The 13,615-nt window shown below is 41.4% G+C and overlaps 1 protein-coding gene across 1 annotated transcript; it reads right to left on the bottom strand.

The window, feature by feature from the left end:
• Positions 1–1,596: 1,596 nt before the first annotated feature.
• Positions 1,597–5,766, bottom strand: FGF4 (fibroblast growth factor 4). The gene is made up of 3 exons (XM_065404346.1): positions 5,457–5,766; positions 3,892–3,995; positions 1,597–1,773 (listed from the first exon to the last, which is right to left on the bottom strand). Exons 1-3 carry the CDS (start codon positions 5,764–5,766, stop codon positions 1,597–1,599), a joined length of 591 nt encoding a protein of 196 aa, XP_065260418.1.
• Between the last annotated feature and the right edge of the window lie 7,849 nt (positions 5,767–13,615).

Raw genomic sequence — 13,615 nt, 5'->3', positions numbered from 1 at the left:
CATTGTGATCAGGCCTGGTTTCAACTTAAGACCATGACGTCTCACTTTTATAAAAAAATTAAAAGTTTACCATCATTTCAGGGTCTCCTTTCTCCCCTCTTTCATGATCAAACCTCCCTTTTCCTTCGTTACTTTAGAGACATGGGTTACATTTGCAAAATATAGAAAGAAAAAATATAGGGTTACTCGATGACCATATAGTGCTGCAGCCTGACAGCTGTCTGCAAATATTTTCACCATGATTATCCTTACTAAAAGTAAATCACTGGGTAAAGATAGCTCAAACGTGACAAGGCTCAAATAGGATGCAACTGACTCTATCTTAAATACTTCTGGCTACATATGGAAAAATAGAGATTTGGGATTACAAAGATCCACCCCCCTTCCTGGAATTATAATACTGAAGAGAAAAGTTTGCACCTTCTATGCAGATTTTGTTAGGAGACTGGCTTCAAGAATTAGTGAGGTAGAAATTAATTAACTTTGTCAGGGAATGAGACATAGAAAAGAGCAGCATATTTCTCCTTCCAAACACTGCATTTTAAAAATAATATAGACTAGCTTTACTCACTTAAAACCAATCTGACTTCTATCTATAGAGCTTGGGTTTCTCAAGAACCAGAAAATGTGTTTTGATTATATATTTAAAAAATATGGGAGCAATAGAGTTTCATAGGCTTTGGAAAATAAGTGTAGTCTCCAAATTTGAAAAAGGAATTTTGATTTGAATAAATAAACCCAATGAGTTCATAGTAGCATATTTCACAGTGTTTGTTAGGGGAGGAGTCGACACACACTGTTTAGACCTCATGTGCAAAGCAATCATATGTAATATTAGCTTTCTCTAAGGGTCACAAAAGAAATTATGCTCCTATTTATCTGAACAGAAAAGAAAAAAAAATTGAGTTTATATAGTTGTTTAAGGGTCTCTGGTGCCTAGTAGCTCTGCAAAGATTGACTGCAGGAAAGTTCAAAGTTCAGCACTGGCAGATCTAAAAACAGATTTGTGGGGTAGTACTTCAACACTGCACTTTCTGTACCAGAAGTAAACCGATACCATTTCAATTAAATAGCAACACTGCACAAAGGAGGTCAGACATTGTATGTTCCTACAAGCTAGCATCAGAACTGAGAAAGGTTTGCACAGCTCATTTTCAAAGACTAAGACCTTATCTGGTGGTGGTGGGTTAAAAAAAACAAACAAATATGTGTACACCAACAAACACTGTACAACACACAAACAGTGCAAAACATTGTAATATAGGAATTGAATTTCACTTGTTTTAAAACACATAATAGCAGCACACCTGTGATAAATTTAAAAACGTTAAATAAACCACAAAGCAGAAGTCTTCTACAGTTGCACCATCAAATGAAATACCTTGGGTTGGGTTTTTTTGTTTGTTTGTTTGTTTTTAGAAATAAAAAAAATCAGAACTATAAATAATTTTGTGGCAATATATACAGACTTAAATAATTAATTTAAATATTTTACACCTAGTCTTGCATAAAACTCTCCAATAAAAGTGCACCATGTTTTCCCCAAGCGTGGCTTGTCTCTTCCCCTGTGCTGAGGTAGGTCTGAAGGAAGATGTCTCAGATTCTAGGAAGAAAATGTGTCACTGTCATTGTGGGAGACACTTTGTTGCCTTTCTTTGTTCTTCCATTTTTGCTCAGAGCTATGTACATGCCAGGGTAAATCCTGGACTCGTAAGCATTGTAGTTGTTCGGCAGGAGAATCTCTTTGAATTTACACTCATCGTTGAAATGGGTCTGAAATGCAAAGGAGGAGGAAGGGGGGAGGAAATATTAAACATCAGGTCTGGAAATATTATTGCCAACAGGTGTAGGCCTGATGAAGGGAAATGCACAGCTGATTTTCCCCCCCTAGTGATCTTTTGAAGAGATCATCCCATTGAGACTCCAGATGGCCCATCAGAAACCGTGGATTCATTAAGGGTTTTAAAATCCAGATCAATCAGATATGTCCAAAGAGGCTCAGAGCATCTAGTAGCCTGTCTACACAACCATAGAAACATGTCACATTTTAACACAACTGGCAATGCAGCTTGTATAAATTTAGGGCAAAATTATGTTGGTTTTCTCAGGTATACCTATTCATTGAGACTTTTCCCATTAACGAGGATTAGGATTTTGACTTTCAGTCCTTACATTGAAGTCAGTGGAAGTTTTGCAGGATGTAACCTTCCTTCGAGTCACCTTATTTAAATAATAGGCCCATTGATCTTTCTGACATTAAATAGATTACATTTAATATATACAGAAACCCTTGGCTTCCAAAAATATTAGCTGCACCTCCAACAATACATTGCCTAGGATATTTCAGAGCTCAGGACCCTCTAAATATTGGCAAAATGTTTTGATAGGAAAGAGGAAAGAATTTTAAAGGTACCCAGAACATTTCAGAACTGACAGTATTTCCTCCTTGATCTTGAATGAGAAATTGGGATCCGTTGATGCTAACAGACCAGGAAAGCAAACTGATTTGAAGGTAAGGCAAGGGAACTCTTTGCAAGTGAAATAATTTCTTATGTGGATACAAAGGGACGCAGGTGCTTTTCCTGGATACAGATACTAGCACAGTATTGGGCTGGCATTGATAGGTACTAAAGTAACTAATGGGATTATCTCTATTATTAAGTTTAAGCACTAGTTTTTGTAAATCAGGGCTCGACCTGCTAGATTTAAATCTGCACTGGAGATTAGAATACCCAGAGCACACAATGCAGCCAAGACTCCTGCTTGATGTCCCTATTAGAGATGATGACAGAGGAGCTGTTGTACTTTGAAGGCCTGATACTGCTTCGACTGGAGTCAATAGCAAAATGGCCTCTTGACTGCACTGGTGCAGGATCAGGCCCTAAACCAGTTACTTTGTATATTCACGTTCTCATTCAGGCAAAACGTCCATTCACTTCAATTAGAGCTTTGCCGGAGTTAAGGCGTGCAGGATCGGGCCCCTGAGGGCCAAAACCCCTTCAAAATGAATGTGGAAAGACATGAAACAGAGAAGTCATTGATAGAGAAGTCAGTCTGAAAGCAGAATTCTACATACAGAAATGATGCTGGCCACAGAAACTTGTACAAAGGGGAAGGCAACAAGCAGAGGGAAAGTTCTAAGTGACCTGAAACAAGACTTGTATTATTATTTTCAGCACCAAGTGGGTTTAAAAAATGAAATCCTGTCCACTATTTGTTCCCAAAATCCAATGTAAAAATGCAAGACATACTTTCATTCTGGCTGAACAGATCAAATTTGTTTTTAAAAAGAGGGAGTTTTGATGACTATCTATCCATCATCAGAGCAAAGTGTCACTTCTGCAGCATTTACAAAGAGTGATCACGGTAGGTATTGATTTGTGATGTCATAAAAGATTACAAAAAACACACGTGGGACTGGTCACAAATTAAAGTTCCCTCAGAGAAACTGAGCAGATATATATGCCTGATTGAAGCTGTTCCTATTTGGATAGCTTTATTATTTAATTACTTAATTAAATTAATTAATTATTATGCAGACTAGCTTGTGGTATTGCCCAACAAAATGATGACTGTGTTTGCGGACAAACTTGCGATATGGGTGGTCCCTGGCTGAGTGACTTTTACACCAGAGAGGATAGTAAGTACATCTCGTGGCTAGAAATGCAAAGAATGGAATTTACATGAAAGGCACTACTCCAGTAGCATCTCTGCACAGCACACCTTCCATTCACAGTAAAACAGAGTGCTTCAAGAGTGTCCTGACTTCGATGAGCAATGCAGTGTAGGACTGGGGCTTGGGCAATTTAAATCCAAAACACCACAGGCGCTCTTCATCGCGGATTGATATGGTCATGTAGCCAGTCACTCAGTATCTCATATGCTACTTACAGATCCATAGAGCTTGCCTTTGCTATTCATGGCTACGAAGAGTCCACTTTTAACACCAAATAGGCTCACCACTCCTCTTTCCACTGGAGAAATTTCAAGCAGACCTATGGTGGAAAACGATGCATATGGAGTCACACACAATATAGATACATGTATTAACCTTATTATGGGTTCATTTAACACGAACAGTGGCCATATCAAACCTATTCCTGCCAATTAAGGCTAAATCGTGATTATTTGCCTAACATCACCGACATGCTCCTATATGTGACTTCACAGTTACTTCCTTGATGAACCAGTTCTTAAAACTTTTCAAGATGATTATGTGTGTTAGGTTTCCCCCTGTGCTTTAAAGACTGAAACCCGCTCTCATTCAGTGGCTAGATAACGTCTAATAAAACAGCTCTTTAAAAAATAAAAACAACCCTGATATTTGAAATGGGAACGAGGAATGCCACTCATTGCCCAGTTTAAAATAAGTAACAATAAGTTTGTGGCAAATCAGACATTTGTCCTCATGCTGTTTATAACCCCAAATCCTATTGTTTCAGTTGGGTATCAGATAAAGTCATGGGGCCAAGGGGTTAAGTCACTAACAGATGCTTTTCTATTGGACTGTGCTAACGTTGGAGAGTTGCTTTGGACTCAGGAATCCCAATTTACTGTTTGAAAACCCGGGGGTGGGGGAGGAACCCCCTGCATGCTGTGGTACTGAGCATCCAGATGCTGACGTGGGCAGAACACCTGATTCTTTTCGACAGCAGGAAAAATATTGCTTTAAGCAATTCTATCCAGACCCAGTAGCCTCCTCCATAAATCGCGCTCAAGCAAGCAATCAGAGCCCTGCAGTGCCATTATTTTTAAAACAAGTCCTTGGGGGCGGAGGAAAGGACATGAACAAAAAGATTTTCCCTGATTGATTTCCAATGCTCATGCCACTTAAGCATATACATACGGACTTTCAATCGCAAGGCTCTGGGACTGCTGGCTAAGCTTTTTTTTTTTTTTACTTAGTAACCTTGTGTCTTCAGCAGGATCAATGCCACTGATTTGAGGGACTTGATAACCCAATTCAAGCCTGATCTTAAGGAAGTCAGTCGATGCAGCTTGAGTTTGACCATGCATTCTTAGGACCGACTTTCAGCTGACTTTGGAAAGCTTTCTATAAGCCGCTCACAATACCTAGGTAACCAGCTGCAATAATATTTTTTCCCTCTAAAGGGGCCCTTGTGTGTTTCTGTGCAGAAGGCTCTAATATACAAAGTGCAATACACGCTGGGAAAGCGAAGCTATTTTCCGAACAGGGCACCAAGAAGGAAAAGTGCCAATACAACCAAGTGTCCTTCAGCTGATTCCTCCCCTCCCCCGCACACCTTTTCCAAAAATTACAGAGCCCCACAATTCTTCATTTGGTCCCTCCTAGAAGGGGAGCTTAGGAAAGTCACCAGCTGAAATGTCAGGAATCAGGTGAGATGCACTTCGAGGTGCCAAAGCCCCCCTGTCATAACCCCCCCCCCCCAGGAAATTAACAAGGTGGGGAAATAAAAAGAAAAGAAGCAACTTACTGTATCGATTTTCGTTGTGAATCCCGTTGATTCTGCCGTCTGGCAAGACTTGGATGTGAAACCCGATGCCTACGTTACAGTAGAGACGTCGCAGCCTCTTGATGCCCAGCAGATAGTCACTGTCCCGGCTGATCTCTTTCCTCTCCCCCGGGAGCCTGGCCATGGAGCGAGAGAAGAGAGTCTCCCAGCGCCACTCCAGGGTGTCGTTGTGCTGGGCAGGGAAAGGAGCGCAGCGCACCACCCAAGGCGAAAGCGGTCCCAGGAGCAAGATTGGCAAGAAGGCCGAGGGGAGAGTCATCCTGATCAACATGGGCAGCACACGTGGTTAGAAGGGAGTCAATTGCTCTAAAAATACACTCGCCTCCGAGCTCCCACTTTATACTTAGATCAAAGAAAAAAAGGGAGAAGAAGTAGCAAAGGAGGGATCCCAATAGCTCAGTCACCAAAGGAGCTGTGGTTTCCCTGGTCAGGTTGCATGGAGAAGAAATCCTGTGAGCAAGGGGAGAAAAAGCAGGGGGGATCGACTCAGCTGAATCTTATTCTGAACTTGATCTCAACTCCAGAAGTTGTCTGAAGTGTTGATCTTCTTCTATAGCTGCTCAGCCATAGCGCTTTAGCCCTAGCCACGATATTTATATATCCATGTGCGTTGGTACCTATTACATCACCACCTACCGCTCTTTGCTGCAGCGTTCAATCCAGTTTAACAGAAGTCAGATTATCACCCCTAGATGCTAAACAACTTCGAATCGTGTCTTGAGGGGAGAGGCAGAGGCACATTTTTTTCAACTAGCAGGAAAGGCCAACTTTAAAAAAGAAAATGTCACATTTTGCGTTCATCGCATGCAGTCTTTCTTTCTTTCTTTCTTTCTTTCTTTCTTTCTTTCTTTCTTTCTTTCTTTCTTTCTTTCTTTCTTACAAATGCTAATGCAGGACACAAAAATCAAAGAATGCCCAACACGCTTTTCCCTCAACACAATGTCTGACTTTGTGGAAATCTGTGGAATTTCGGCTTTTGCTGTATCCAGGCGACATGGTTTACAGTTTGCTGGATGCAAAAAAATTCCCTTCATTAAAAGCCAAAATAGTTGTTGCATGGGAGGTTTAAGAAATGAAAAATGAAAGAACTGGAGGGGGGGGGGTAGGAAGCATTTATTAAACCAAAGGGCTAAGTCTTTAATACAGAGGAAAACACTTAAAGAGGCAAAGGACATTCGAAAGTAAAACTAACTTTTTGGATTCAGTGTCCCTTTAAGAAATCGGAATACACTGCATTACTTCAGAGTTTAAGACAATGCAGAATACAAAACTGGTTACAAATATTGAATGTTATTTTAGTGATGCAGCTGATTTCTAATCTCTTCACATTCACTTAAGTATTGCAGTGTTGTCTCAATGATACAGTTGATTTCTGATCTTTGAATGTGATATATTCACTCCTTGGAATCATTTCCCTGCATATAATATTAACACAATATTCAAAATGAGGGGAGAAGAAGGTTTGAATTCATAAACCTGTAACTGTTTTAATAAGGGCAAGTCACAAAGGCTCGGTTACCTGCCTTAGCCTCATCCTAGGTCTTTTTCGATCTCTTCAGAAACAAACAGGTGGGAGGATGTCAGAACAATTTTGGATGGCCCTGAATTAATATGCAACAGAAAAAAGTTGTTTGTGACTCAGCTCTTTTATAGCCCCGAGGACAGTTTAGTCTTTTTCACGCCAGCAAGCACTCCTGCTGTTCCAGCAAGAGATGCGAGAGGAAAGAGAATTGCCCCGAGCCAGATGACAGCTCACCTAGGTGCGAAAATCTCTGACCTTCGCTAAACCTAAGCAAACTTTAGATGATGTCCTTTTTTCCTCTTGTGAGATGCACGCATATTATTGAGTGTGTGGCATGTCCCAACCAAGTCCTTTCTCTCTCCTTGGCCCTCAGGATTGTCAGGAGAGGTCTTTAGGGAGACACGGTGCGTGAGGTAAAGATATTACCTCACCCACCTTGTCTCTCCAATATCCCGGGATCGACAGGCTACAACAACAGGGCAACCAGGACTGAGATCTTGTTGCTTTTTTGGATGGCTGCAACTTGGTCCTCAAAAGTTAGAAGACCCATTGGAGTGCGATGGTCAGTGTGTCAAACAATTCTGGGCCAGATTCGGATACTCTTATTTCTATTGAATAATACCCTATTCTAGGAGCCCTCCTATCCCACTGAAGCCAATGCTATTATTTATGGACTAAGGTAACTACTGCATGTATGAGGGTATCATTATTTGGCCCTGAAAGGAAAACTGGCGCTCATCTAACTGGTTACCAACAATCCCATCCCCTATTGCCCTTCCTGTGCATTACAGCCCCTTCCTACCTGATCGTCCTTAGAAAAGGAAGAGCCTAACATGATTCTAAGTTTGCAGGTATTTGCTGTTTTTTAAATACAGCTGTGGATGAAACTGATTCATTATCAGAATAAAAAGGCCCAGGACAGGTTATTTCTGAAAACAGAGCTATGCAGTTATACAGGCAATCTGTAGCCTATTCAGGCAACATTGGCAACAGGCAGAGTAATCTAATGGTTAGAGCTGGTATGTAAAAGTCAGGCCTCCTATTCCCCATGGCAAATCCTTATTTTGTTAGTCCCCATCTCTCTATGCCCCACTTTACTAACCCATCTGCAAAAAGGGTATAACAATATTTATTTAAACCCTAAGGTTATTTTGTGACTTTAATTAATGTGTAAATACTTAACTCATTAGATATTATTAATTAATGCTTGTAAAGTTCTTTGAAGATGCTAGAGTGTTAATGACTGTTATTGTTTTCTTCTTATTAATGTTTGTTTTTTTATTATGGTAATACATTGAGTCCTCAGCCAGGCCAGGATCCCATTGTGTAAAGCACCGTGCAAGCAGAGTCAATGACAGCCCTCGATACAAAGAGCTTACAGTCTAGGGCCCCGTCCTGCAAACATGCAGCACATGCTTAACTTTAGATACCCATTAAAATTTAAGATTAAGAATGTACATATGTATTTGCAGGATTAGGGCCTATAAGATTGAAAAGTGCTTTGAGACGATTACATGAAAGTTGCCTGATAGAATTGCCAAGTTTATTAATAAAGGATGTTTTCACAAATTCATTCATAAATTTGACTCAGAGCAAAACTTAATCATTTCCACAAGTGCTTTGAATAAAGTCCTGTTTGGTAGCAAAAGTGACAAGATTCCAACCAAAGGTGACATGCTGAGATTTGTGATTATTTGCTATTTGCTATTTATGTATTTAGGTGGTATTTTAACTATGAAAAGATGCCTGCACCCTAAGCTCTTGGTGTCATGACAATTGATTAAATTCATAATTTGTATGGGCAGCATGACACAATACAATAATTTAATTTGCCATCAATAAATCAAAGTAGAAGTATATCCCATTTCACTTCCATTTAAACCCCTATATTTTAAGCCCTCCCCCAAAGCCCCACCTAATAGATGGGTATGTGAAAATTTGCCATTTCTTAAAGAACCAGATTCTCAGCTGGTGTTAATCAGTGTAGTGGCATTGACTTCAATGGAATTATGTTGATTTACCCCAAGGGAGGATCTGGCCCACATTTCTTTACAGCAAAATACAAATTTCTGCCCAGAAAACAAACCATCTTTTGTTGTCATGACAAAGTTATAGGAAAACAAAAATTGTTTGTTCATTATAAGACACTTTTTATGCAGCTGTAAAATTCAAGATCCTTGAGAAGAACAATGTGAAGGTGTTTCTTTCAGTCCCTCAGTGTTGAATTGAGTAATTGCCTTCCTTCTCTTGCTCTCTCTCTCTCTCTCTCTCTCACACACACACACACAGTCCCCCGTTCTCCCGGCAACCATCTTTTCCGATGCCTTGATCTATCCCTGAGGAAAGACAATTCTCCTTATAATTTTTATTACAGTAGCACTTAAAGAAAGTGGACAAAGAAAGTATTACCCCCATTTTACAGATGTGAAAATAAGGTGCAGAGAGATTAAGTGATTTGTCCAAGGTCACCCAGGAAGTTTATGACAAAACTAGGAACTGATCTTTTGCCTTAACTACAAGATCATCCTTCTGTCCTATGGACACCTGCAAGGTACCGAATGGGTTCTGATGGTTCCAAGTGCCCTCAACTTTCTTACAGATGAAAGGAAGCTGAGAGTGTTCAGAGCATCTAGAAGTTCACTCATCATCTTCCTCAACCAAGTCCTATATCACTTTCATACATCCATTGGGCCTTATGTGATACAATCATTTATAGTTGATATTTTAAATTTAAAATGGTGGGTTTTCATTTGTTCATCCTTGTCTCTGGCTCTATCCCTTAGAAATGCACCTGAATGTCACAACTGAGATCCGAACTAAGGTTTGAGTAATTGGAGTAAGAAGGTATTCATAAAATTCAGATCCATGCCTCCCATTCAGATTCAAAACACACCACAGTTTGAGGTGTTAGGTCCATCTCTAATGCAGAGACTGTGTCTTGACAGAGATACTCTTATGTAATATAAATTCTGCAAAAGAGAATCACAAGAAGAAAGAAAGGATATGTCTATACATCAAGCACAGGATGTGATGGCAGCTTGAGTAGATATATGTGACCTAGCTTTATCAAGCAAGCTTGAGTCTTGAAGCTGCAGTAACATGTACTTCAGTGCAGACTGTACAAGCCCACCCAGAGCTCTGAGTAATTACTCACATGGCTAGCCTGTACTGAAGCCCAGGCTGCTGTGGCTTCCCTTTTCCAGGACCTGAGCTAGCTAGATTAAGGCTAGCTCAGGGTTGTCTACACAAGTGGAAACATGGAGAGCTATACCTATCTCATAGAACTGGAAGGAACCCTGAAAGGTCATTGAGTCCAGCCCCCTGCCTTCACTAGCAGGACCAAGTACTGATTTTTGCCCCAGATCCCTAAGCGGCCCCCTCAAGGATTGAATTCACAACCCTGGGTTGTGCAGGCCAATGCTCAAACCACTGAGCTATCCCTCCCCCCAATCACCCTCTGTGATTGCAGTATAGACATACACAGGCCTGTCAAGAGAAATTGGGGGCCCTGGTGCATCGTGTTTGCTGGGGCTACCCCCTTACATTTCACTTTATTTACGCAGATGTTACAGATGTTTTGGGGTCCCCCTTAGCTTTGGGCCCCAGTATAATTGTCCCCCATTTCTTCCCCTCTTGTCAGCCATGAACATAACCAAAGAAAGAAAGAATCTGGCATAACTTCATTGATGTCACTGAAGTTATTCTGGATTTACATTGGTGTAACAGTAAGCAGAATTTGGCCCTATGTGTGTATATAGATAAGGAGACAGAATTAGCCAGTTTAAAAAATCATTTTATTGATTTATTAATCCTGCTAAAGAGATGTAAATGAGCCCAGAAGATACATCTCCTGAGCTCTGCTACTGAAGGAAAACATTGTACTGAGACTCTTTGATCTGGATGGACGGGGAATGGACTGGAGCGGGCATGGGGATCACACTTCTTAAAATACATTGTTGGGGGGGGAAATCTCTTTCACCATGTTTGTATGTAACTAAATCAATGCAAACAGGCAGGTCTGTTCCTCACCTCCCTTTTGCACATGCCCCTTTTAATTATTATTATTTTGGAGGACACTGCACAAAGATCTGCTGAAGAGACTCGCCTGACAAAGCTTTCTCACGTTCACGTCTGGCTGACTCTCTATGTCAAAGGGGACAGTAGTCCTGGGAGAGGAGGTTGGGTTGGAATGCAGGGCAAAGCTGGGGGCCCAACCCAGAATGGCTGGAGTGTCGCTGGGAGACCCTCACCATCCAGTCCTCTTGGAGTTGCACTGCACACACACTAGCTGGCCATGTGCACACAAGCCATGGTTTGCTGCCCCCTTTTTTTTTTTTTTTTTTTTTTTTTTTTTTGTTGCTTGCTTGCAGCCAGTCTATTTGATCTCTGTGTGCCTTGGTTTCTTGCTGTTGTAAATGTCCTGCCCTGATCAAAACCTTTTTATCTTGGGGTGTGATGTGGTGTCATATGTTGGAAAAGAGCAGTGGAGTATAGCAGTAGCCAGCTACAATAGGGTACTGGATAAATACCAAAGGCAGCAATAATATGGATCAAATGTGTGTGGATACCCAAAGGGCTCAATGCAAAGTCTGTGTCATTTTATTTGTAATGCATATGGACTTTTTCAACAGCTACTATCTCCTTCTGTTGCTTTATCTCTGGCACAACTAAATTTGTGCAGAAAAATACCTCTTTATAAAGCACCGATTAACATTACTGTAGAAGACTTGATTGTGTGCATCTGCATGGTTTGTCTGTTTCTCTACTGGCTCTGATGTTGCAGTTTGTACTTATGGCTGGATACCATGTTGCTCCTATTTACCCATTTGCTTCAGAATGAGGCCATGATGTAGTGAACTTGATCTGTTACCTGATGTTTTAGGAGTTTCAGTGCTTCCTCCTAGGACCACAAAAGATTGAATCCCCCTTAATTGCATTCAGTTTCATTGGATCCTTTTCTTTCAGCTTGTCAGTGTTTTATTTGCTTGTTTGCTTATTGTTTTTTGAGCTTTGTGATTAGCTGCCTCAGGCAACCCGCTTAGCTCAGAGACTTAGGGTGGCTGGGGAGCAATATTGTTGGCATCACTGTGTGGAACTCAGCAGATGTTCTCAGCCAGCCAACCAACCATGGCTTTGTTGAGGCACTTAGCTGCCCCATTGGCCCCTGGTTGCTTGTCTGACCTGGGACCAGCCCTCTTTATATATGAGAAAATGCACAAGGCCACGCTATTATATCCCCCCGCTTCTCACCCGGAGAAAGCTTTGTTTCTGCAGGCTGCAGCTCCTCTTCCTCATCAGCAGCTTCCCCATTAGCAGAAGATCCCGACTACTGGCATGCCTCCTTCCAATTGGCAGCTTTCTTTAGCCCCATTGGCTGCCTTACCATCTCTTGTCCCTCCCACGCTTCTCCTCACCCACTACTCTCTCCTGTTTCAATTCCTTTCTAGGGCCACCTTAACTCCCTGCCCATGCCTCTTGACCACTGTATTCCAGTTCCCCAGCTCACTTCCCTCCTACTCCAGGATGATGTTTGGTCATACAACATTCACCAGGTCAGGCCATTGCCATCTGCTGCTATTGCTTAGGGCTGAGATGGTTTTAACCACATGTCCAACACATATACTACTATCACTACCACTGCTCGAAGTAAGGCAAATCAGGCAAAGTCTCCCTTTGCCCCAGCCCCTTGCTGCCCTGTGTCAGCTGGTTCCAAGGCTGTATCCCTACTTTGAACTTTAGGGTACAAATGTAGGGGCCTGCATGAAAACTTCTAAGCTTATCTACCAGCTTAGCTCTGGTCCGCTGCCACCATCTTAAGAATTCCCTCCCTGGGAAGCCTTGAGAAACCTTTCACCAATTCCCTGGTGAATACAGATCCAAACTCCTTGGATTTTAAACAAGGAGAAATTGACCCTTCCCCCCTCCTTCCTTTCACCAACTCCTGGTGAATACAGATCCAAACCCCCTTTGGATCTTAAAACAAGGAGAAATCAATCAGGTTTTTAAAAAGAAGGCTTTTAATTAAAGCAAAAGGTAAAAATCATCTCTGCAAAATCAGTATGGAAAATAACTTTACAGGGTAATCAAACTTAAAGAGCTTAGAGGAATCCCCTCTGTCTTAGGTTCAAAGTATAGCAAACAAGATAAGCACTTTAGTAAAAGGTACATTTACAAGTTGAGAAAACAAAGTAAATCTAAGACGCCTTGCCTGGCTTTTACTTACAATTTTGAAATAAGAGAGACTTGTTTAGAAAGATGGGGAGAACCTGGATTGATGTCTGGTCCCTCTCAGTCCCAAGAGCGAACAACCCCTTAAACAAAGGACACACACAAAAACCTTTCCCCCCCCAAGATTTGAAAGTATCTTGTCCCCTTATTGGTCCTTGGGGTCAGGTGTCAGCCAGGTTACCCGAGCTTCTTAACCCTTTACAGGTAAAAGGATTTGGAGTCTCTGGCTAGGAGGGATTCCATAGCACTGTACACAGGAGAGCTGTTACCCTTCCCTTTATAGTTATGACACGCCCCCCAAATCACAGATAGTGTTGGACGTCCGGTTCCACACTGGCTGTGATTTCTTCCTGGAGCTTTAGGAGAAAAC

The sequence above is a fragment of the Emys orbicularis genome, chromosome 4 (genome assembly GCF_028017835.1).
Source record: "Emys orbicularis isolate rEmyOrb1 chromosome 4, rEmyOrb1.hap1, whole genome shotgun sequence".
Classification (NCBI taxonomy): Eukaryota; Metazoa; Chordata; order Testudines; family Emydidae; genus Emys; species Emys orbicularis.
The sequence above is the reverse complement of the archived record's forward strand: the minus strand, read 5'-3'. Positions and strand labels throughout refer to the sequence as shown.

What these genes read in the sequence shown, in the direction of transcription:
- FGF4 (XM_065404346.1), bottom strand. Translation starts at nt 5,766, where the DNA reads ATGTTGATCAGGATGACTCTCCCCTCGGCCTTCTTGCCAATCTTGCTC. An exon ending in TCACAACGAAAATCGATACA is followed by an intron (nt 3,996 to 5,456) that starts GTAAGTTGCTTC and finishes TTTCCACCATAG; the next exon opens with GTCTGCTTGAAATTTCTCCA. An exon ending in AAGGCAAGCTCTATGGATCT is followed by an intron (nt 1,774 to 3,891) that starts GTAAGTAGCATA and finishes TTTGCATTTCAG; the next exon opens with ACCCATTTCAACGATGAGTG.